The sequence below is a fragment of the Gouania willdenowi genome, chromosome 21, assembly GCF_900634775.1.
Source record: "Gouania willdenowi chromosome 21, fGouWil2.1, whole genome shotgun sequence".
NCBI classification, from domain to species: Eukaryota; Metazoa; Chordata; class Actinopteri; order Blenniiformes; family Gobiesocidae; genus Gouania; species Gouania willdenowi.
The window spans coordinates 21,715,220-21,738,577 of NC_041064.1; the positions used below are offsets into that span (position 1 = coordinate 21,715,220).

Here is a 23,358-nt window from a genome sequence, read left to right on the forward strand (position 1 = left end):
ATACAAATGTAATACTTCTTCGAACTAAATTGGAACATTTTAAGTTTATAAAAGTATACTTTCAAGTATTCAAAAAGTACACATCTATATACTACTAGTATACCAAGTATATACTTCTAGACCACCTTTTAAGTTTAAGGGCTGCCCCCTGGACTCTGTGGTGGAGGTGAGGGACAGGAGGGTATTAGCCAAGCTCACCTCCATCATGGACAACACCTCCCCCCCACTGCACGGGACTGTGGAGGAGCTGAGCAGCCCTTTCAGTGGCAGACTGAGACACCCTCAGTACCGTAAGGCCTTCATCCCCACTGCTGTCAGACTGTACAACAAGACCCTAAAGTAACATGTGCAATAATAACCCCCCTTTGCAAAACTACGAGCAATAATCTCTGTATCAGCACCACTTTATTCCCTGTATCACTTACTGACAACCTGCACTAGAACTGTAAACTTTGCACCTAGATATTCTAGTTTTTATAGTCTGTTCTAACTTTTATTCTATGTGTATTTATTCTTATTTCCTAATTGTTATAACTCCATCCCCTTAAGATGTTTGCTTTTACTTATTGTACATAAGATACCTCTCTTTACTATTTAACTGTCTGCACATTTCTTGTCTATTCTGCACACCCTGAGTGATCTTACTGAATGCCAAATGTAACAAGTGAATTTCAAAGGATGATCTTATCTTATCTTATAAAGGTATACTTTATATGGTCATTTTAAGTTTACAAAAGTACACTTTCAAGTATACAACAAGAAGAAGAATCAGGGCTTTTGCCTTTATTATATACAGTAATTATATACGTTTTTACACATATACGAAATTTGTTCTCTACATTTAGCCCATGGTGCCCAGGGAGGGAGGGACTTTCTCAACATCTTACAATGTTGGCCCGGGTGAGACTCGAACCAGTGACCCTTTGATTACAATCCTGCTGTCCTTAATATATTACATACTGTATACTACTAGTATACTAGGTATACACTTGTAGTCCACATTTTAGTTTAATAAAGTATACTTTTATGAACTAAGATTTTTTTTTACTAGTTCACTTGTTGTCATACTTTAAGCATACTTGAAAGTTTGCTTAGTATATTACTCGTAGCATACTATTTATATACTTGAAATATACTTCTTAAAGTATTCTTAAAGTTAACTCATACTGTACGTACACGAGACTGCAATGAACTTGATCAATAAAGTCAAGTCAAATGTTTCTCTGTTTTTGAGTATGTTTTTAAGGTACATAAAGTTAATGCAGTTGAGCACACAAACTATTTACTGAAAACTTTTAAACTCCAGCATTATATGATCTTGAACATGTAAGTTTATAACAGGGGTAATACCTCAAAGTAAATGTGTGTCGTGAAAAACATTTTTATTCTGCTAAATTAAATGTAAGCACAAGTCACTGACTTGACCTTATTCTGTACTTGGATCCAGATATACTAAATATAAATACTTTATGACAGAAAGAAGTAAAAAAATAAACTAATGTACAAGTATAAGCTTTAGTATTGAAGTACAAGTGTAAGTCTAAGTATTAATGTACTGAGTTTTAGACTATTCTTTATACTTTTCAGTATAAGCTAAGTATACTCCACTACAATTTTCTTAAGTATATAAAATATAGTATATAAAAAGTACACATTAAGTATACAGCCTCAGCTTTAGTATAAAATAAGTATACTTGTCGTACACTTGAATAAACAACTTTTTGTTAAGGTCAGCCAGCCAGTTGTCCATGTGTGTTGTAAAATATCTAAACATTTACTCCATGCATAGGTTGTTAAATACATTTTCTGAGCCTCATGTATACCTTTAATCTCCCTATTGAGCTTTTCCTTTCACTTTGGTCTGAAACCAGAATCTAACAGGAGGACTGTGCTGCCATCTTCAGGCCATTTATTCAAACAGCACATGCTTTTATTTGCCACAAATAAAACCAGTATGGGGAGCACGGTGGCTTAGTGGTTAGCACGTCCGCCTCACAGCAAGAAGGTCCTGGGTTCAAGCCCTGGGGTGGACACTTGGGTCCTTTCTGTGTGGAGTTTGCATGTTCTCCCCGTGCTGCGTGGGTTTCCTCCGGGTACTCCGGCTTCCTCCCACAATCCAAAAACATGACTGTATGGTTGATGGGAGTCTCTAAATTGCCCATAGGAGTGAATGAGAGAGTGAATGGTTGTCTGTCTGTGTTGCCCTGTGATGGACTGGCGCCCTGTCCAGGGTGTACCCCCGCCCAGCGCCCTATGAGAGCCGGAGATTGGCACCGGCAGACCCCCGCGACCCTGTTAAACGGGAATAAGCGGGTATGAAAATGGATGGATGGAAAACCAGTATGTGTTAAGCAAAAAACATAAAGGACAACTATCAAATCCACCAACAACAAAAAAAAAAAAAAAAAACATTCCCAGATAATTAACAGTTTGCAAGGTTTGCAGTGTTAGTTGTTGTTTTTTTTGTTTTTTTTTTAAAAGAAAGGAAGGAATAACTGTAAAACTATTAGATCCATCACAGTACAGAACGATCTTGGTATATTTAACAATATGGCAAAACAAAAAAAAAAAAAACCCAAGTCTCTGCAAGTTTTATTTGCACAATTCAAGTGAAATTTGTATTTTATTTTATCAAAAGCATTGGTGTTTTCTTATGTCTTAGATATCATGATGTAATTATTATACTATTATGTATTATGTTATTATTTTTTATATAATAATAATGTCAATATTATAATATATATATATATATATACACACATATAGTGATTTCTATTATATCATTATTTCGTAATATTAGCACATACACATATTGCACGAAATAATTTTCTCCTGAAAATAGTGAACTTTTATATTTAACTATATAACAGTTTGGCGTCATTATCATACAAGAGACATCTAATGTTTTAAAATCTGATGACATTACCATTACACAGTAAACACCACTGCTTTTGATGCAAATAACCACAGTTGATCCACTAATGTGTTGTATGGACTACATTCGGACACTAAATATGTACTGCTAGCTATACATACATGGACCAGGACCAGTGTTGGGTAAGTTACTATAAACTTGTTATATATTTATATTACTAGTTACTGGGATTAGAAAAAAAATTAATTTATTTGTATTACAATATTACAGTTTTTTAAAATGTAACTGAGTTACACTACTTTGAGTTACTTTTGGTCCAGAACACTAATTATATCACACTGATAGTGTTCGAATAACATTGGTCTAAGTTTTGTTTCAAATGCTTCTGCTGTTTCAGGAGCATAAAGATTTTTTTTGTTCCCCATAAGTTATACTTAACTATAATGATCATCTTGTTTATGCACTTAATGTCAGGTTCTGATTCAGTTTGTGTTTAGCCCTTTAATTCTGTTTTCTAGTGTAACTGTTGTCTCTGTGATCCAGGGAATTCTGTTTGTGGCCCCACCCCCCAGTGTTGTCTGTGTGCTTGGTTTGTGACTGATTAGCTCCCTCATGTTTCCACCCAGGTGTGGCCCATTCCCAATCAGGCTTCCTTCACTATTTTAGCTAAGTGCTTGAACACTGAGTGTTTGCTGGTTCATTGTGTGTTGTCAACACTTCTCGTGGCCTGCTGCGTTTTGATCCCTGTTCCTCCTTGTGTCTTTTGGCTTTATATTAAGTGTTTGGAATAAACATGGATTACTGCCAATGCTCCACCTGCCTGCTTCCTCCATCTCTCCCTGCATTTGGGTCCACACCATCCACAAACCATGACACTTAAATTAAATATGCATGTCACTTGTGTTACTTTAATTGTAATTAGTAATTTATTTTCACTTTTTTAATAAATTGCACTACTGAGTTACTTCAAAAAGGAATATATTACTGTAATATATTACAAAAATAACTCGTTACTCCCAACACTGACCTGTGGTGTTTAGTGTGTGTGTGTGTGTGTGTGTGTGAACCCCTCTCTGTTTCCCAGGTGAATCCTATTGAGGGCAGCTGTTTGTTAAGCTGGTTTAACAGGAGGATTAGTGTCTCCTTTTCTCATCGTTCAGTCTGACTGTCATCCACACAAACAACAGTGAGTGTAACACATCAGAGGAGCTGACACAAAATAAGGCTTACAATGTTTGGTTCCGTTTGTTTGCTTTAAACTGGAATGGCTGGGATGTCGTGTTTGTGCGTGTGTGCGAATACTTGATACGCAAGTTATAATTGAGAAGCGCATCAAGTTTAGAACTTACATTGAACTAATACTGAACTTGTATATTATGGGCCTGTGCTGTACTACGAAGCTGGATTTCCTCTTATCGCGCTAATTTCCGGGATTTATTCAGTGTGTGGTGTACTACGACGCTGGCTAACTTCTTACCCGGGCTAAATCACCATGGTAACTTAGGCTGAACGCCTAACCTGATTGGAACCAGGTTATGAAGTGGATAAGATCTGAGCGAGTCCAAAAGTCCCGCCTCAAAAGACCTGCCCATAGTTAGAAGATCCTGGTTGATGCAGATCTGACAGCTGTGTTTAGGAAAGAAAGATTATTAATGGATAAACGTGCACGTGCTCAATTCATTAGTGATAACTTTTATTAAAAAAAATATTAAATTACCTCCTTCACCTACAAAAAACTTGGCGGCCCTCCAGTCAATGGCGCCCTTGGAAGCCGCCTGTGTTGTCTGTCGGGAAGGCCGGCTCTGAACACCTGAATTCATTGTTCCGCAGTTTTGCATGTTGACTGGTATTTATCTAACTAATACAGATACTGTAGCAAAAGCATTTCTAATTCTATTATATCCACATCCACACACGCGCACACACGTGGCTTTATTGGCTCAACAGAAATGTCAAGATTACACGCAATTCACGAGTCACGAGAATTCGTGAGTCAGCTTGACTGACAGCTAGATACAAAACCATCTAGCTTTGGAAGACTACTGAGCAGAAACACTAGCGGTGTCAGGCTCGTCTTTTTCGCTAGAACCTTCATTGGGAGCCTCCGAGGACGAAGGGCGCTTTTGAAAACAATCAAAAAGTGTGACTTGTTTTTGTTCAATTTTCTTTCCTTTGCTATGAGGTCGGGGTGAGTAATATGGAAAAAAGATATTTTTTCTTTGTAAAATCAGGATTTTATCACATTTTTTTCATTCAGATGATTTAGACTTTTTCAAGTTATTTACTCGTAAACAAACCAGTTCACCTATTTAAAATCATGAACGTGTCTATTTGTACGGTTGCCGTACGGACAACCCCCGGTGCAATTGGTACGTTTACCGAAGTGCACATACATAGCATCTTAGGGTTAAGTTATAACCCAGTATCGCAACAATTTTAGGGTTAGGGTTAGGTTTACGATTAGGTTTAGTCACGTGACCTAAACTAGCCAATGAGGGGCTCTGCGTACGGATAGAATATCGGTATATTGATACAGCAACTGTACGCATAGCTCTGCCTAAAATCATCGCCCTAAATGGGAAAAGAGGATACAAGATGTAAGATGATTTTAATATTCCACAGTAAAAATTAATGAAACTTATCACAGTGATATTTGAGAGTGTCCACTACAGCACTGTAGTGGTTGTTTGTCTTGACATTCTGTCTTTGATTTTATATTATTATTTTAATATTGGCCCCATTGCTGCGTATATATATTAATTATTTTAGAGATCTTTAAAAAAAAAGAAGAAACAAAAACACTTTTAAAAAACTTAATTTTTATTACAGTAAAGTTTAAATCGAGAATGAAACTCAAAAAACATGATGGTGTTCTATTTTCAACATTGAAATGAATTGTATGCGCTTTACAAGTTGTTCCTGAACTCGTTCCCAACGAGTTACCGTTAATGCTAGAATAGACACGCAGCATTACCAAGGAAATGGGAAGAATGGATGGCGTTACTGCTCTTTTTGTTATATCCATGTCTTTTAAGGCTCTTATTAAAGTGTCGGCTCTAGTCCGGGTCCCCGCCATCTTAAATCACTCAGAAATACCTCAGAATTTTGGTGGAATTCCGGGTTTTACCATTACACATGTTGGGCACTCTTCATATCATGGACGGATTAACTCATTCATTCTTTCATTCATTCATACATTTGCTATGGTAACACTGTCAGCATCAGCAGGAACATACTACAGTGAAACAATGTGCTCTCATCCCAGTGTGTGTGTGATCAATTGAGGAGGACTAAATAGTAAAACGTCTGTCATTAAATAAAGTGAAACTGATCAGAGCTTTATCCTTTTATCATCCCATGGATTAATATTACCCTCACACTTTTACACATTACCAGTATCAGCAGCTTTCTGCCTGTGTTCCTGCTTTTACTATAGCAACAGTGTTGTTTTTGATCTGAATTATAGATTTAAATTCTTCACATTTTTAAAAAATTATTCCTCAGTTGTGACATAAAATGCTCTCTGTGATTGTGATTGGTCTGACGCTGCAATCTCCACCCCTGACACGGCACCACGCACATATTATGTCTGAAATCGTCCCACTTAAGTGAACTTACTTATATCCTGCTTCATAGGACGGGGCTCTCTGATGGAGAATGTTTGGTTAGGTGAAGCAGGCTGACAGCGAGATATCCCGAATATATCCAGCTTCGTAGTAAACCTAATTTTGAATACTTAGGGACAATAAATGTCATATTTTTCTTCTCCAATAAATAGAGTATTATTTGAAATCTGCATATAAGCATTAAAACAGAGCAGCCTCTGATGACTAACAGAGAAACAACAACAACAGCTAAAATCAAGTCTTTATACACATCTGTGGAAATGTTTGAGACCCATGGATGGAAGCTACGAGGCTGAATTCCTAAATAATTCATTAGTTTTCTTTATTTTACAGTCACCTATCCAGCAGTGTGCGGACTATAAGGCGCACTTAAAATCCTTTAATTTTCTCGACAGTGCGCCTTATAATCAGGTGCGCCTTATGTATGAAATTAACTTCTGTGCTTCAACATACTGAACTGAAAAAGTGAGTGTATTGTTCTGTATTTTATGTGTTAAAGCTGAACAATGTTGACAGTTATTGTTAATGAGTTGAATAAAGTTTGACTTATCTGACTATTTTATTTCGCTTAATGCGTCTTAATAATAATAATATAAATAATAACAAACCGGTGCGCCTTATAGTCCGGTGCGCCTTATGTATGAAAATAGACCCAGTCAGACCCATTCATTGCTAGTGCGCCTTATAATCCGGTGCACCTTATAGTCCGAAAAATACGGGTAATTATTATTAGTTTAATGTCATGATTGCCTCTTTTATTATTTTTCAATTCTTGTATGCTCTAGTTGGCTAAACTTACAACAGCTTTTTCCAATATCAGACATGATATTGATATTTATTGGAGACATTTAGACAATGGTGTTTAGTGTAAATCATACAAATGATGAATACATGGAAGTAGTGAGACAGAGAGCTGTTTCTACTTATATTCACCTGACATGTAATGAATGAGCTGTAAAAAGAGTGGAGTATCAACCATGTCTGAGCATTGATTAGTCTCATGTCTAAGTCAGAGCCATGACAGCTGGTGACATCACAAAGCTCCCAGTTACTGTCATGGCTCAGCACATGATCCACCTGCTGCTCTAAACCCTCATATAAATCTCATAGGTGAAGGGACCCTTTAGTTTACTCTTGTTTTTACTTTTACACCAATTTATCCCTTGATCTTTTTTTCGACAGAGCATTTTGGGACAACATAAAGCCTGAGGCGAGAGGGATAAGAGAAGAACGTGGTTGTGTGTGTGTATACTCAGGCTCATCTTAAATCCATTTCCTCCAGCCTGATAAGATCAGATTCAAAGGAGGACCATCTGTGGTGTGACTGCTGCAAAGAGCCTCAGCTGCACAGGTAAGCACGATTCCCTATAGAAACAACTTGAGAAATGCCTTCTTCATTGAGTATTTTAAACTCAAACAGCATAACCAAATGTCTGGATTGGGTATCTGGTAATTAGTCTTTTGATTCCATTAGCTTTGCAGCAGAAATATAGGTAATCTGAACAATAAAAGGAAATGATATGTTTGCGCTGCAACCGTGGGATTTCATGGTGCTGTGTAAGGTTATTTCTCACAGATAGTGAATCATTAATATTTAGTATTTCCTGTCAAGCATCAACGAGAAGCTCAAGTGGCCACAAAACACATAACGAATCCTAAAAATGATAGGTGACGTGTAGGCTGCAATACACTAAACATTTATATTTTTATATTTTCTTTACTAAGCATTAATTATCCTGTATTTAAGCATCAAGATCTCATTTGCAAAGGCGACCTGGTCAATAAGTCCAAAACAAATGTCATATATTTTACTTAAACACTCTAAGACAAATATTAGATTCAAATCAACAATATTTCAAGTGATAAATTATTGTTGTAAAGTGCAGTATTTGCTATGACGTCGGTGAAAAAGTCACTGTGCCATTTTGCTAACAGGTATTATAAAGTGCAGTAGGTCAGGTCAGAGTAACAGTTTAAAGCGCACACACACACACACACACACACACACACACACACACACACACACACACACACACACACACACACACACACACACACACACTATGGTTTTAGGTTAATGCAACAGTTGTAAATCTTGTGTTTTGATGAACTTAATCTCTACAGATGGATGTGATAAAAGTTTTCCAATCTAAACCTGCTTTATTGTATAAAGTGGATGTTACATAGAGTCATGATGATAAGAGACATTTACAAATATGCGTAGTGATAACCTTGTAAGAACAAAAGTACAAGTACTTACAGTATAGTTACCATGCAGATATAAAGCATAGAAAACTTAAACGGTAATCCCTAAAATGTGGGTTTAAACAGGGTTAGTGTGCACTTCTGTTGTTACGGTGTGAGTTAAATTGATACTACATTCAGCTATGTATAATAGTATTATTGCTGTTGTTATTGTTGATAAAGCCCATTCACTGATTCACTCCAAACACAGATTGGACTTCATACTGTTAAAATAGTATTGCAAGCCATGGTAAATATTGCTGCCATATCTTTAGCAGTTAACTTTAAACTTTAAAAGATGATGCAACACTAAATTTAAAAATGAATTTAAAAGTGAAGCTATACGGTTTGAAATTTAGCAACTATTTAAAAAGGGCCAGATAATAAAAATCATTGTCTGATTTCCACTGTTTTACAAACAGAAAAACTGTAGGACTTGTTTGGTGTTTAATCAAGGCTTTGTGCTTCCAACTGTTTTCAGCAGTAAATCCAATTATCTGAAACAGACATCGATAACTGCTTGTCCAGAGATCTGTGTTAAAAGTTAATTAACTAGACCAAGATCCCTCTAAAATGGGAGATGGCCTGTAACACACAGATAGATCACGTGATTGGCTTTATTAGGGTTTAACTGCATTCATTCTTTTACAGGGAACAATGCCGACGGTTAAGAGTAAAAAGAAGAAGTCAAAGAAGGAGGTTATTGATAGAGAAGAGAAAGGAGAAGGTAAGAGGAGGCTGCTGTTCCTTTTTTATTTTTGTATCGGCTTATCTCTACTTGTCGTATTTCATGTTAACTTGTATTCTAGGGACTGTTGAGGTGGAGATGGAGGAAGTGACCAATAGCAGACACTCAGAGAGCAAAGAGCATCTGACTCCAGAACCACAAGATCCAGCACCACAGAAGAAAAAGAAAAAGAAGAGGACACCAACTGTGGGTATGAGTGTTTACTGTTTGCACTGTAGTACATGGAAGGTGGAGCATGGTTTCCTTTCACCACTTTCACCAGTACACATTTATTTTGAAATAAGCTTTTTTACAAGAGCGGAGCGATCCTTCGTCTAAATACTGGTAGGTGATTATCACCTTTCAAAGATATCTTTAATGTTTAGCATTTCAGTCAGGATCACTTTAATCAAATAGATTTATTTAGCATGCATTTTAGATTTTGTGGTAAGGCTCTGTTCTGGGTACTTTTTGCCATTCCAGCAGTGTTTGCAGTGGTTTAAATATGACGCTGTGACTAAACTCTAACCAATGGGAAACATGGAACATGATCAGATGGATGATTAACTGATTAGGGAATGGCTACTGTCAGCTGGTGGGGCTAGCTAGCTAGACATCCGTGCCTGCCTGAAATAACGCATTGCTCAATTTGTTTGACAAAATGCACGACACATGCAGCTGGACACTCAAAAATGACATTTTCGTCTTGAGCATTTATAGGTTTTCTTTAGGTACTTCAATTTGATCTCACAAACCCAAAAACATACATGTGGAGTTCACTTAAGTCTGTACGTTGACTCTAGGAGAAATTCTATCATCCATTTAAGTTAAATAATAGCTACTTGTTCATGATGTGTTCTTTAGTTTGAGTAAGTAAAGGTCTTTGGTTGAAGGGATGCCTATGTTTATTACATTACTACTACTACTACTACTACTACTACTACTACTACTACTACTACTACTACTACTACTAATAATAATAATAATGGCTTGGATTTATATAACTCACATCAGTAATACCAGTGATAGTATAGAAGCAAGGCTGATATTTCATACCTACGGCCCCTCTGACCACCACCAACATTCATGTGCCATTCATACGAGACAATGTGGGCGAAGTGCCTTGCCCAAGGACACAACAACAATGACTTGGATAGAGCAGGATTGGAACCCCCAACCCTTCGGTTATTGGATGATCCACTCTACCACTGTGCTATTAAAGCTCCAGTATTATGCGATTTTTGACCCATCTTCAATTGTTCTAAGAACCCCAACAACATAGTATTTGAGGTTTATTTTCCCAAACCTGCCTGTATTCTGGAGTTTTAGCCCTCTGAAAAGTCACTTTCAGACTGTTTTTGGGCCTTCATGCATATGTACAGTATGAGTGGGCGTAAACACACACGCTGCTCAGCGTGTGTTTATCACAACAGCAGGAGAGTGAATCATGAACAGTCTTCCTTCTCCTCCTCACTTTACTGGAATAGTCCATTTAAGACGATATTCCATTGTTTTGTTCTACCGTTGCGTCGCATTGGGTCACAAACACGTCAGATCATCCCATAAAGGAGATATAAGCGGTATAACGACTACTAAACATGGAATTGATTGTCACTGCTTGCGCTGCACTGCAGGGAAGTAAACTCTCAACTATCAGCTATGTCAGCTGTTTCAAAAACTCACATGAGCTGCTACATCACTTTCTTGTCATCCTTACCTCTTATGAACACAGACATAGTACATTTAGGACAATAGGCCATTGTTTTGTCCAACCGCTGCATCACATTGGGTCACAAACACGTCAGATCATCCCATAAAGGTGATACAAGGTGGTATAACAGCTACTAAAAATGGAACTAATTGTGAGCGCTCTTCGGTTTATCTATATACTGAACGTAAAGATAATCACTGTACAATCAACTTGCCTTTGCTATGTTTGTTTTACCTGTGTGGTAGTTTGAGAGGGAGGAACTCACAATCTCACGTTCTTATAGGGTAGGAGGAGCCAGGATTGTCAGAAGGAGGAGTTTCCGCTTTATGACGTCACAACGTGAGAAAATTCCAACTCAATGTGGAATAACAATGAAGGAAGGAAACAGAACTTTTTCAACTTTGGCCCTCTGAATGAGGCTAAAGCAATGTATATCACTGTTGCAAAACCAAAATAAACTGCATTTGTCTTAATACTGCCCCTTTAAATCCCTCTTAAGAGTTCAATGGTACTTTCTGTTATTACAGCATTCAAAGATATCGAACTAGCACTGAAACAGAAAACACCCCTGACCACATTTCATTTTAGCATCACCAGCCACACTGGTAGAAGCAAAGTTAGCTAGCATCACTATGTACGTACATGTAATGTGGAAAGATGCCATCTACAAATTAGATTTACATAAAGCTTATCCATTGCCCTTATTGCATAAGAAAGAACATATCTGCAACACAGAAGTATGTTTTTTTTTTTTTTTTTTTTTTTTTTTTTTTTTTTTTTACTATTTAAGCTTAATTGTTAGGAAAGCATAATGTTTTATTCAGAGATCTGTGATTTATTGGCCTGAAGCCATGCTGGATAAAGACTGTGTTCTTCTTTTCACTTGTAACTGATTATAGTTTTATGCTTCACCCTGTCAGTGCAGTGTTGGAGCCAACTGTGCTTTAAAGGCTGTGTCAATTATTCATGGTTAAAATGTTCACAACATGTTTTGCTATTGCAGACCAGGATATGGAGCGTGCTGACACACCAAATGGTGACTTTCTCGACCCAGCTATGGATGCAGAGGAGATGCCAGTGGCTGTGACCAGAAGGACAAAAAGAAAGAAGTTAGTAGGATTGCATGAAGTGAAGTCTCCTGAAATCCATATGAAATCCACTAGAGATCAAATCTGCTTGAGTTTTCATTTGTTGCTGCCTATCTGAGATTCACGAGGAAACCTTTTTCTTCTTCTGCTGTGTCACCTCACAGGAAGACGAAGACAGCAGAGCAGGTCAGCAATGAGCTGGGTGTTGAAGATGATGATTTTGTGACAGAGGCACAGTCACCCATTCCCCAGCAGTCCCTGTTCTCCGCCCCACATGGACACAGCCAGCCAATGGGAAAAGCTTTTGTAGAGAGGAACCGTATGTATGAAAATCATTATACTGATCCAACAATATGACAGCAACTTTAAATGAACACTTGTCCTACCTGCAGGAGCCGCTTTATTACAGATGTTCTGACTTTTTTGGTTCTATGTTTTGGAGCAAGGCTACACTAATGCAGCCCTGTAGTCACTAGGAGGCTCTAATCCTTCTGAAGCTGTGCCAAATGCCAATTGGTGTATCTGGGTCACTGGCAGGACTTTCCCAGACCTTATCAGATGCTCTTTGAATGCTTACTCTGCTACATGTTACAGTTACTTACAAAACTGACAGAAGAGTGGATTCATAGCAGTATCCTTTACTAGACAGTAATATTGGTGGAGGACAGCCACGTCTGTAGCCACAGATGGTCTGGAGAAGTCTTTGACAGAGCCTAGCTTCATGCATTTATATTGACAATGTGGAGTTTTGGTTAAAAGCCATACACTATTGGCTCAAAAAATAAAGCAAGTGTCTATTTGTACGGTTGCCGTACGGACAACCCCCGGTGCTATTTATACGATTGACGATTGACGAAGTACAAGTACCTAGCGTCTTAGGGTTAGGGTTAGGGTTAGGTTATAACCCAATATTACAACAATTTTTAGGGTTAGCTTTAGGCTTAGATTTAGGGTAAGGTGTTAGGATTAGGTTTAGGTTTAGGGTTAGGTTTAGGGCTAGGTTATAACCCAATATTACAACAATTTTTAGGGTTAGCTTTATGTTTAGATTTAGGGTAAGGTGTTAGGATTAGGTTTAGGTTTAGGGTTAGGGTTAGGGTTAGGGCTAGGTTATAACCCAATATTACCACATTTTTTTGGGTTAGGTTTAGGTAAGGTTTAGTCTTAGTCACGTGACCTAAACTGGCTAAATAGGGGAGCTGCATACGGATAGAATGTTGGTATAATGATACAGCAATAGTACGGCTAGCCATTGCCAAAAATAAACAAAACAAAAAAAAACATGTTTTAAAAGCTAAATGCAACACTGTCATTATTTACACAACTATACACTACTAACTTTATTATGTGTCTGTAGAAAGAAAACAAAATCTCTGTAGTATTATTTGAGGTGAAACAGATGTTTTTGTATGCAGGACGCTTCCAGGCTGAACGAGCGGATCAGTTCCGACGTTCAGAGACAGTGGACGACTACATGGATTCAAGACAGATGTGGACCACCAGAGATGTTGCTCTGAAGGTCCACAGCAGCTTCAGGTCTGCACATATACACATCCATGTGCTCGCACACCATACTTAAAGCTTTAAAGTCACTGTCATATAGGGGTGGGACCATAAATATACAGTATATAAAGGCTAGATGTTTCGTCCGTGCTGTCGACCAATGGAGTCGCACGTCCGCAATGACGGCCATCTTGTCACGGTCAGCTCGCTCACCCATATTATTGTGTAGTAGTGGTGTGTGTACTTTTTAAATAACAATAACTTGCTCAATTTTCTACCAATTTTCAAATAGTTTAGTTTGTTATAAAGGTCAGAATGTAGTTATAACACTGTGAATAATTAAAATACACTAGTCAATAGTTTTGGATGACCTACTTATTTCCCCATTGGACTTCAGATAGATGCAATGAATACACACGCACAAGTTATTAATATGTCAAATCAATATATGAGCTCCTAAAACGGTGTACAGAATGGCAACAGGAGATATATGTATACTTTTATGATATGAAAATTACTAATATGATAGAATAATTTTAATTATTACATGTTTAGTTTAAACAACTAATAATTCAAAATATTGTATCATAGTAATATTTTATAAATGTGACATGTATTTGCAATAATAAAATACATACAAGATTTCCCTTTACAAATACACATCAAGAAATACTGCACGTTGAAATCCCAGAACTCGACTGTGGAATCATACACATGGAGGACACAGATAAGAAATGACCCAAAAAACATAGTGGAAACCATAAATATTATGTATTACATAAGGATAGTTCACATGATACTATGAGAATAACCATATTAAAATAGTTATAAAAAGGTATCCAAAAGAAACCTGCGCGGAGTTCCTATTAAAACTGATATCCGGAGTTTCTGAGAAACGTCTCGATGTCCCGCCCTAAACAACTCCACTTCCTGCCTCTGCCTCGGACAATCTACTAGAAGACACGCCTCTACTTTTCTGCACGCGCATCGCGGAACATAACAAGGTCGCATCGGGTCGCGTTCATATAGGTCTATGGGTCAGGTAAGAGTCAAAATCATATTTACCTGTTTGCTGTTGTGATGCGCAACCTTGTTTCGCATTCTCTTTGATTGACAGTCTCAAAAACAGGAAATCGAACCCTATTGGCTGGGCGCACTCAGCGATCGTTTCCATTTGTATAGGAGTCTATAGGACGAAGGAGGGACTTATATACATTGACGTATATGAATGACCAGCAGTAGACCATAATAAAAGACTAGTTAGGTATTTTTTCGCATTTCAAAAGAATCATACATAAACATAGAGTTCTCAGAACTGTGTCCTACTTGCAGGGTGGTCGGTCTGTTCTCTCATGGCTTCCTGGCAGGCTACGCCGTGTGGAACATCATTGTGGTGTACGTGCTAGCAGGCGAACAGATGACAACGCTGCCCAACCTGCTGCAGCAGTACCACCCTCTGGCTTACCCCGCCCAGTCTCTGCTCTACCTGCTGCTGGCCATAAGCACCGTGTCTGCATTTGACAGGTCTGCCTGCGTGTGTACACAAGCATTAAAACAAACAAAACAACCACACATATGCCATGCCATAAATAGAGTTTGAAAATGTAAATTTCAGATATTTTAAAGGCAGTGGCTATCCAAATGGTTGCCATATACTGTATACCGACATTCTATCCGTACGCAGCGCCCCTCGTTGGCCAGTTTAGATCATGTGACTAAGTCTAAACCTAACCGTAAACCTAACACTAACCCTAACAATTGTTGCAATATAAGACGCTACGTATGTGTACTTCGGTAAACGTACCAATAGCACCGGGGGTTGTCCGTACGCCAACCGTACAAATAGACACTTTCTATTTTATATGGAGTAGATGAGTACTGCATCAAACTAATAGAGCACCCTTTTGGAAACAGCTTCTATATCCGTCTGATGTTGCGGTAAAGATTCTAAAGAACAGTTTGTAATTATTTTTTTTTTTTACATTTTGTGGACTATTATCTGAAAAGCTTCCATATATACGTTACTCGTCATATTGTTTCTTGACTCATAAATGTGTTCTTTAACAGGGTGAACTTGGCTAAGACCTCCATGGCCTTAAGAGGCTTTCTCACTTTGGATCCTGCTGCTCTGGCCTCTTTCTGTATGTGAGGCTAAACAAATGTAGATTAACTGTGATGATGGTAAAACTGAGGCATTGGAGCATTTCTTTTTTCTGTTTTTAGTGTATTTTATAGCCCTGATCCTGTCCCTGAGTCAGCAAATGACAAGCGATCGCATCAACCTGTATCCTACTGCAAATGACACCCTATGGTAAGAAAATGACTGCAATACATTACATTTTATTGGATATGTTTCCTGTGTGGATTAAGGAAGGCAAGGAAAGAAAATCGTTGAACGTACATCACTGCACCCTAAACATATAACCACCTATGGGTCAAACTAAGGCTGCTTAATAGAATACATGATATTCAATAAATAAATATCCAATTTAATCTGTAAGAACCTGTTTGAAAGAGTTACAGTAGCTCATCTTTGTTTCCCGTAGCATTAGTTAGGCTTGACTGCAGGGTTGGGGTCAATTACATTTTTCAATTAAAATGACGTCTTTAATTATCCATGTTCAATTACAACTCAATAACAATTATGGTGACAAACATTTCAAATTACAACTAAAAATACAATTATTATCTTTCCCCCAAAAGTGAATTACAATTACATTCTAAAACCCTAAAGTTCAATTACAATGAATCACAATTACTGATCCTGAAATAAAATACCTCATAATACTTGTTAGCCTTCTGTTAGCATCTCGTATGAAAAAAAATACCCCCAAAAATATGATCTATCATCTAATTTGTTTTTCATTTCTTAGTTACCTTGTTTGCCTTCCTTATCCATGAAACTATTGGTATAAATGTTTTTGCTGTGGGCGTCTGACATTTTTTTCTGTCAGAAAACCCCTAGATTTATAAAATATTTTAAACGGTAAGATGAAAAAAATTCCCTGAGAGGTAAACTTGTTATGAAATATTTTTAAATAATTGTTAACTACGTATGTTTACGCCATAGAACTGTAAGATGGTTCCCCAGGGCTGCGTCTAAAATATAATTTTTTAAATATAATTTCCATGCCAATTACAAAGTCAATTATCTGAACTCATTTACAATTCAATTATAGTTACGACAGCACTATATTTTTTCAATTACAATTACAATTACCGGTGTTATGTCATAATTGTAATTAATTATCAATTACATGATTACAATTATATCTGACCCCAACCCTGCTTGAACCGCTAATAGTCAAATGTTCTTAACTGACAAAATCTGCTTTTTTTGGGGTCACTTTTGGTGACCCCAAAAAATAGTTCCTTACGTCTAAATCTTCTTATCATTATTATTGCTTTGGGGTTGTGTTATTTTTTTTCCTGCAACTTTCTAACATTCACAGTTTGCTTAATACATTTTTTTGATTGAATAATAAAGACACAAATATACTACTCATAATATGCTTTAATTACAGAAAAAAGTGTTTAAATGCAATTATTCAGGTCTCAAATGTTTGGGTTTTTTTGCATTTCAACGCTTTTTTTTCTTTCTTTGATTTAAAATATTTATTTTTGATTCAAGAAAACTTTATTTTGATTGAAATTTTTTTTTTTTTGATTGAATAATAAAGACACAAATCTACCTTATGTATTGCTTCTTAACCAAATTTTTTGATAACGTAACAATAAAATCAATACAAAATATAAATAATTATTTTATTTTCACACTGTTATATTTAATTTTTTGCTATTTTATTTAACTTGACTTTTTTCTCATCTCTTGTGTATTCATTTTACAGTAGATTCAGCTGTTTGAGCCACTACAAAAGCCTTCATTTGAAACATTATTAGTCATTAGAAAATGTTTGTCTTTGGCCAATGTGTCCCATGCATATGTGTACCTGCCACAGGCCTCCAGGCTCAGAGCAGCAGATCCTACGTCCATGGATAGTGGTGAACCTGGTGGTGGCCCTGTTAGTGGGCCTGGCCTGGGCTGTTGTGTCCACGAGACCAGAGGTTGACTACACAGAGGGTATTAATATTTGATTCATTGATTCATTTATTGTATGTGTCCACTGTGGATTGATAGACTCATTCAAAGAGGATATCTATTTACAGTCATGAATTTGTAATGTGTAATTCTAAATATACCACCAGAGTGCACCAAAGTAATACAGTTTCAGGTAACACACAGTGATGCAAGGTTTTCCATCACTTGAGTTTAGTCAAAATTAGTTAAAATTCAGCTCAATTTAATTTTTTTACCAAAAACTTTTATTCATAAATGTAGATATTTAAATTAGGGGTGTCCCGATCTGATATCGATATTGGATATTGGTCCGATATCAGCCTGAAAATGAATATCGGATTAAAATTTTCAATTTTATTTATTTATTTATTTTTTGCAAGTCATTTTTTATTTATTTTTATTCAATTGTAGAATACTGTAGATATTATGTTATGGTTAAAATGTATGTAACCAATAAGTTAATAATAAATGGGTCAGTTTTCCTCATACCTACTGTTGCTGACTATTGTTCTCTCAGTAACATCACTTGATCAAGCTTTTTCTAACATTCCACACTACAAAATAATAGTATCGCATCAAAATCGGTATCGACTGATACGCACGGCTGCAATGTCGATATCATATCAAAAATGAAAAAGTTGTATCAGAATCAGAATCAGAATCAGAATCAACTTTATTGGCCAGGGGCGAATGAATACACACGAGGAATTTCTTTTGGTGACCTGTGCTCTCTCAGGTAGTATAACATTAAATAATAACAATCAACTAGAATAAAGAAAAATAAATAAAATAAAGAAAAAGAAAAAGAAAAAAGAAGTATAAACATAAATATAAGAGTAGTTAGACTAATATGTGCAAACTAAATAAAAATAACAAGATAATAATAATAGTAATAATAATAATAATAATAATAGGGACATCCCTAATTTAATTAGCCACGTTTTTTCCACATTTAAAAAAAAAAAAAAAAAAACATTTTAAGAAACAATGTTATATTGGTCCAATTTAAACCTCCTTTTAAAATGTCTGTATTTATTTATTATTTTATTTTATTTGCAACATACAAGACAGAAATGTGTGTTTTGATTGACCTCTGATTTATATTGGTCTTGGTTTTTATTTTCTGTTTGGTTCTTGATTATCAATGTTGTGTATTTTGTTTTGATCAGTCTTTGAACATTTTGTTTATGGGGTTTTTGTTTCTAAATAATAATAATAATAATAATAATAATAATAATAATAATTTTTGTTTCTTGCAGATTTTCTGATGACCATGGAACTAGAAGGATGCTCGAGAGCAGATGAGAATGTGGAATTCCCTGCCTGAAAACATGTGGAAAAGCTGTTTGTGGTAATTTTGAATGATTTTGTTTAATCTGTTGTTTAGCACTTTGTTTAACTTGTAAATATAAAGATACATTATGTACATAGGAATGGCTTATATAAGTTTTGGTATTTTGATGCCTGAAAACATACAACCTTTACCCTGCCTTTATGTGACTTGACCATAACAGGTTTTAACCACTGAGTAAAACATAATAAAATAGTTTAATTTTCTACTTGTTGGTGACATCACAAGTGTTTATTGGTGTATTTTTCTAATGTCCTTTAATAACAGGTCAGAGGAACTTTGTATTTTTAATATCAATCTTTCCTGTCATAAAAATGTTAGTAAAATTGTATAAGACTGAAACCTGATGCTTAAAAGGGGGAAAAAACGTATTGTTTTTGTTGTTTGTATTTTGTAAAATAAAGAAAAAGTGTCTCATTGTTTTTAGTTTGGTTGACATTATCAGTTTAGTTTAATATTTTACCTCTTCATGTTGTTTTTTGCATGTAATTACAGTTTCTCACCTTTGTCTTGCCTTGCCACACACGCATTCAACACATTCACATATTCAAATGTATCTAACAGTGCACGTGTTCTTCGGATAGGAAAACTCCCACTTTTCCGTTTTCCCCCCGTTATCCTGGGATAGTGTTGGTTTTTCCCACAGCCCGTAAAGGCAGCAGGCTCCATCGTGAGTGGCCGTTCGTAGTAAAAAGGCATGTAAAGATGGCGGAGCTACAGATGCTGCTGGAGGATGAAATCCCTGCTGGACGGAGAGCTTTACTGGACAGTTATACCAACCTAGAGAGAGTAGCAGAGTACTGTGAAAGCAACTATGTCCAGGTAGGTGACACTGATAAAAGTGCAAAGTGTTTAAGTGAATTAAAAGCGACTTGCCGAGGTGATGTCAGCCGGGAGTGGGCGGTTTTTCGGCAGTGATGGAATGGCTTTGCCAGAGTTCGTTGTGTTACAGTAAGATTTACATATTACGTGGTAAAGTCATGCATAACTCAGTTTATAAAACTAAACTAAGATTATTTTTGTAACATGTTGGACTTAATAATTAATTCGGCGTTTACCTAGACCTTTAAATGCATTGGCTAGTAATTAATTAACTTTTAGTAAACACTTTCTGCAGCTTTCGCAGTGGGAGGTGAAACAGATTTGTAGGACTTTGAAGTTGAAATGTTATTTCACTCATTTACATTACGAAGTATTAATATTATTATTATTATTATTATTACATACACCAAACGGAAGATAAGGTTTTTTTGTTGTTGTTTTTTTTAAGAAATCCTAAAGTATTTTAATAATAATAACATTTTACTAACAGAGCCGTGTGGTGTCACATTATGGGGGGGGCTAGTATTTATACTAACACTAATAGAAAGTCTGCATCCCCCCAATAATAGTATTCTCAAAGTAGATATAATGTAACTAACATAATAACATAACATAGTGACATATTAAAAGATAATATTAAAGTAAGTTTAAATATAGTTAAAATATATATAGCCTCTATAACTATTGTTTGGATGTCTTTTGGGTTATTCTGTGTTGCTTTCTGTTGTCTTTTTTTCTTGCACTTTATCTGAGCTGTAATGATAATACATTTCTCCATTGCGGGATCAATAAAGCTACTCTACTCTATTGTTACAGTCTATTAACAAGAGTTGTAATTGTGAGACCTACTGTAATTATCAGTTAATTAAGCGTTTTATTAGTTTTTTAGTTTGTGTCAACAAAAGATCAATAATTTTAGGGCTTGAACTATATGATACTATAAAAGGCTCTGCTATACAGTATACATCTTTTAACAGTTTCAGCTGCAACAAATGCTCGAAACCATATCATTTTGGTGTTGTCAATTATATGAATGTACATGAAATACAATTTCTTTTGGTTATTATATTTTTTTTTATTATTATCTTAAACCTCTGCACTACTGTTAACTAAAGTTTTGGTAAAACTTAAGCGGGGTACACTCATAAGGATGTTTTTGTCCTGATTCCCTCCTTCCCGACTAAGGATGGAAAACACCAGAATATTTGTTATTTCAAAAATTTGGTATAAGATTATCTGGTGTGAAGAGGGAATTTGGCCTAATAATTGGCTCGGGACGGTGTCATGTACTGAGAGTGCATCGTACTGAGATTGTATATGCGCATGCGCACACATGCTCACTACCGGAATATGAATTTTTGCTAACAAAAGATAAAATGTTTTTGTTTATTTGTGTTTTCAAAGTGAACGGACACGTGTTTTATTTGTTTATTGGATTATGTTAGGGTTAGGGTTATGGTTATAATTTCAGTACGGAGGTAAACTCAAACCGTGAGAACGGGTTAGGGCCGACAACTGTAAATATTAAATCTACGTAATGCTGCTTTCCGGGCAACTCGGAACTCGCAATTTCCGATCTGAAAATTTAGGCGTGCTTTAGGGCTGCACAATTTTGAATAAAACCCTACATGAGATTTTCCAGACCAATATTGTGATTGTGATTCGATTTGCAATTTTCATATTTGATACATTTAAATGCATAAACTGCTAAAATGATGAGTGAGGGAAGTCATGTTACTGTCAAACAACATATTCTTGCTCAAATTTCCCCACATTGGAACAAAACACATTTATCTACTTTCAAAAATATTTGTTTTTTGTGGACAGAGCCCTCTTCTGGAGGACTCTCAGAGCGTCTGTCTAAACTCTTAAAGATTTGCTTTATGGAAACTCAGACCTTTTATCTGTTCAAGTTAAACCTGAGATCGCAAGGCTCCACCATTCTGATTGGTGAACATCACTCAAACACCAGAAACAGAAGAAAAAAACCTCAGCCTCTTGAGGTTACGTTATTGCAGTAGTCAAAACCTTGATTGCTATTCGATATCGATAAACCTTGCAGCCCCAGCGCGCTTCAGCTGTTTATCACTGGAGCACAGCTGATACCGTGGATAGAGGATGGATACCCGACAGACGGCACCGTACGGGTCGGGTTCGGACAGATATTTAGAACTGGTGTTTGGGTTTGGTCATAGTGTTGTTTTTGCACAGCATTCTTCCTGCTGTAGGCCTGAACACTGCAGCTTTATCTGTTACAGTGAGAGCTGTGATTCACGATAGAGGGAGAATGGAGCAGAGGACAGTTCTGTTGAAACATCCTTTTTCTGCACAATAACATGGATTATTCTTATCTTTGATACATGGATTATGTAAATAGATCCGACGGGTCTCTTGCGTGCACTGCGCCCGTTTGTTTCACTTTCGCTTGCACTGATCTAATGTTGACATTAACAGTTATTAATAAAATCTGTACTTACCACTAAAACAAACGTAAATATGTAATTTCTTTGAGAAAAAATTAGGTTTTCACTGTCAGGTCGGACTCTGATGAGAAAATGTGGCCAGATCTGCACTCCAACTGTGACACGGTTATTTATTTACTTGCCGTTTATGGGACTGTTTTCTGCAAAACCTGTGCACATGCCTCTGCGTACATCTGTGAAACCAAACAGTAGTTTAGTCCACTGTGCTCGTCTTCTTTCAGTCTTCAAGCCGTCTTCTTTGTATTTTTTTTTTTCTGGTATTGGGCCGCCTCTCCAAGCCGTCGAGAACGCGCACCAGCGTCATTAGAATTGCCTTCTACTCTTAAACATATTCATAAATGATTACTTACCCCTTTAGCACCGAAAGAATATCTGTAATATTATGTGAATATCTGTAAAAGTCACGTTTTTCTATTAGCTCTGTCTGCTAGCATAGCATCTCTTCTTCACTGCTAGAATAACTGCATGCCAACTGACCACTGGGTTGCCAGCGCCCTCTGCTGGTCCAAACAAATATCTGCTGTAAATACAGTGCAATGACTGTTTGTTTTTAAAGTCCAATTGTTAAGGCACAAAATACATTTTCAGTTGCACTTTTAAAAAGAAAAGGAACTATTATGCAGTTTTGTATTGTTTACTATAGAACCAGAATTTAAATTAATTGGCGTCTTCTTCATTTGTATTATCCCTTTATTTATTTCATTCAGGATTTATTTTTAGGTAAACTGCATTGTTTTGAATAGTTTATCAAGGGATTCTTTTGACATTGAAAAATAAAAGGAAAATAGTACAGTATTTTCTATTTTTTTTTTGAAAAAAAATAAAGGAATATTTTTCAGTCATCATTTGT

General features: G+C 36.4%; 2 protein-coding genes across 9 annotated transcripts in view; both read left to right on the top strand.

Annotated features, from left to right (window-relative positions):
- Positions 1-7,753: 7,753 nt before the first annotated feature.
- tmem237a (transmembrane protein 237a) lies at positions 7,754-19,439 on the top strand. 3 transcript variants are annotated; one of them, XM_028436582.1, is made up of 11 exons: positions 7,754-7,852; positions 9,397-9,472; positions 9,555-9,683; positions 12,187-12,292; positions 12,436-12,590; positions 13,687-13,807; positions 15,107-15,298; positions 15,842-15,915; positions 15,998-16,085; positions 17,734-17,855; positions 19,112-19,439. In XM_028436582.1, exons 2-11 carry the CDS (start codon positions 9,403-9,405, stop codon positions 19,177-19,179), a joined length of 1,125 nt encoding a protein of 374 aa, XP_028292383.1. In that variant the 5' UTR covers positions 7,754-7,852; positions 9,397-9,402; the 3' UTR covers positions 19,180-19,439. The 3 variants fall into 3 exon arrangements, with proteins under 3 accessions (XP_028292383.1, XP_028292382.1, XP_028292384.1); XM_028436581.1 differs by lacking the exon at positions 7,754-7,852 and having other exon boundaries at positions 9,384-9,472; XM_028436583.1 differs by lacking the exons at positions 7,754-7,852; positions 15,107-15,298 and having other exon boundaries at positions 9,384-9,472.
- A 399-nt stretch (positions 19,440-19,838) lies between these two features.
- LOC114455139 (abl interactor 2-like) overlaps positions 19,839-23,358 on the top strand; it is a 37,870-nt gene continuing 34,350 nt past the window's right edge. For all 6 annotated transcript variants that reach the window (XM_028436184.1, XM_028436186.1, XM_028436188.1 and 3 more), the window contains exon 1: positions 19,839-20,025. In XM_028436184.1, coding sequence (XP_028291985.1) covers positions 19,909-20,025 — 117 coding nt within the window. In that variant the 5' untranslated portion in view covers positions 19,839-19,908. The remainder of the gene's footprint in view (positions 20,026-23,358) is intronic.

Bases quoted from the DNA above. Each gene is read 5' to 3' on its own strand.
- tmem237a (XM_028436582.1), top strand. From the start codon at position 9,403: ATGCCGACGGTTAAGAGTAAAAAGAAGAAGTCAAAGAAGGAGGTTATT. The intron at 16,086-17,733 runs GTAAGAAAATGA...TACCTGCCACAG, and splicing joins ACTGCAAATGACACCCTATG to GCCTCCAGGCTCAGAGCAGC. The intron at 17,856-19,111 runs GTATTAATATTT...TGTTTCTTGCAG, and splicing joins AGAGGTTGACTACACAGAGG to ATTTTCTGATGACCATGGAA.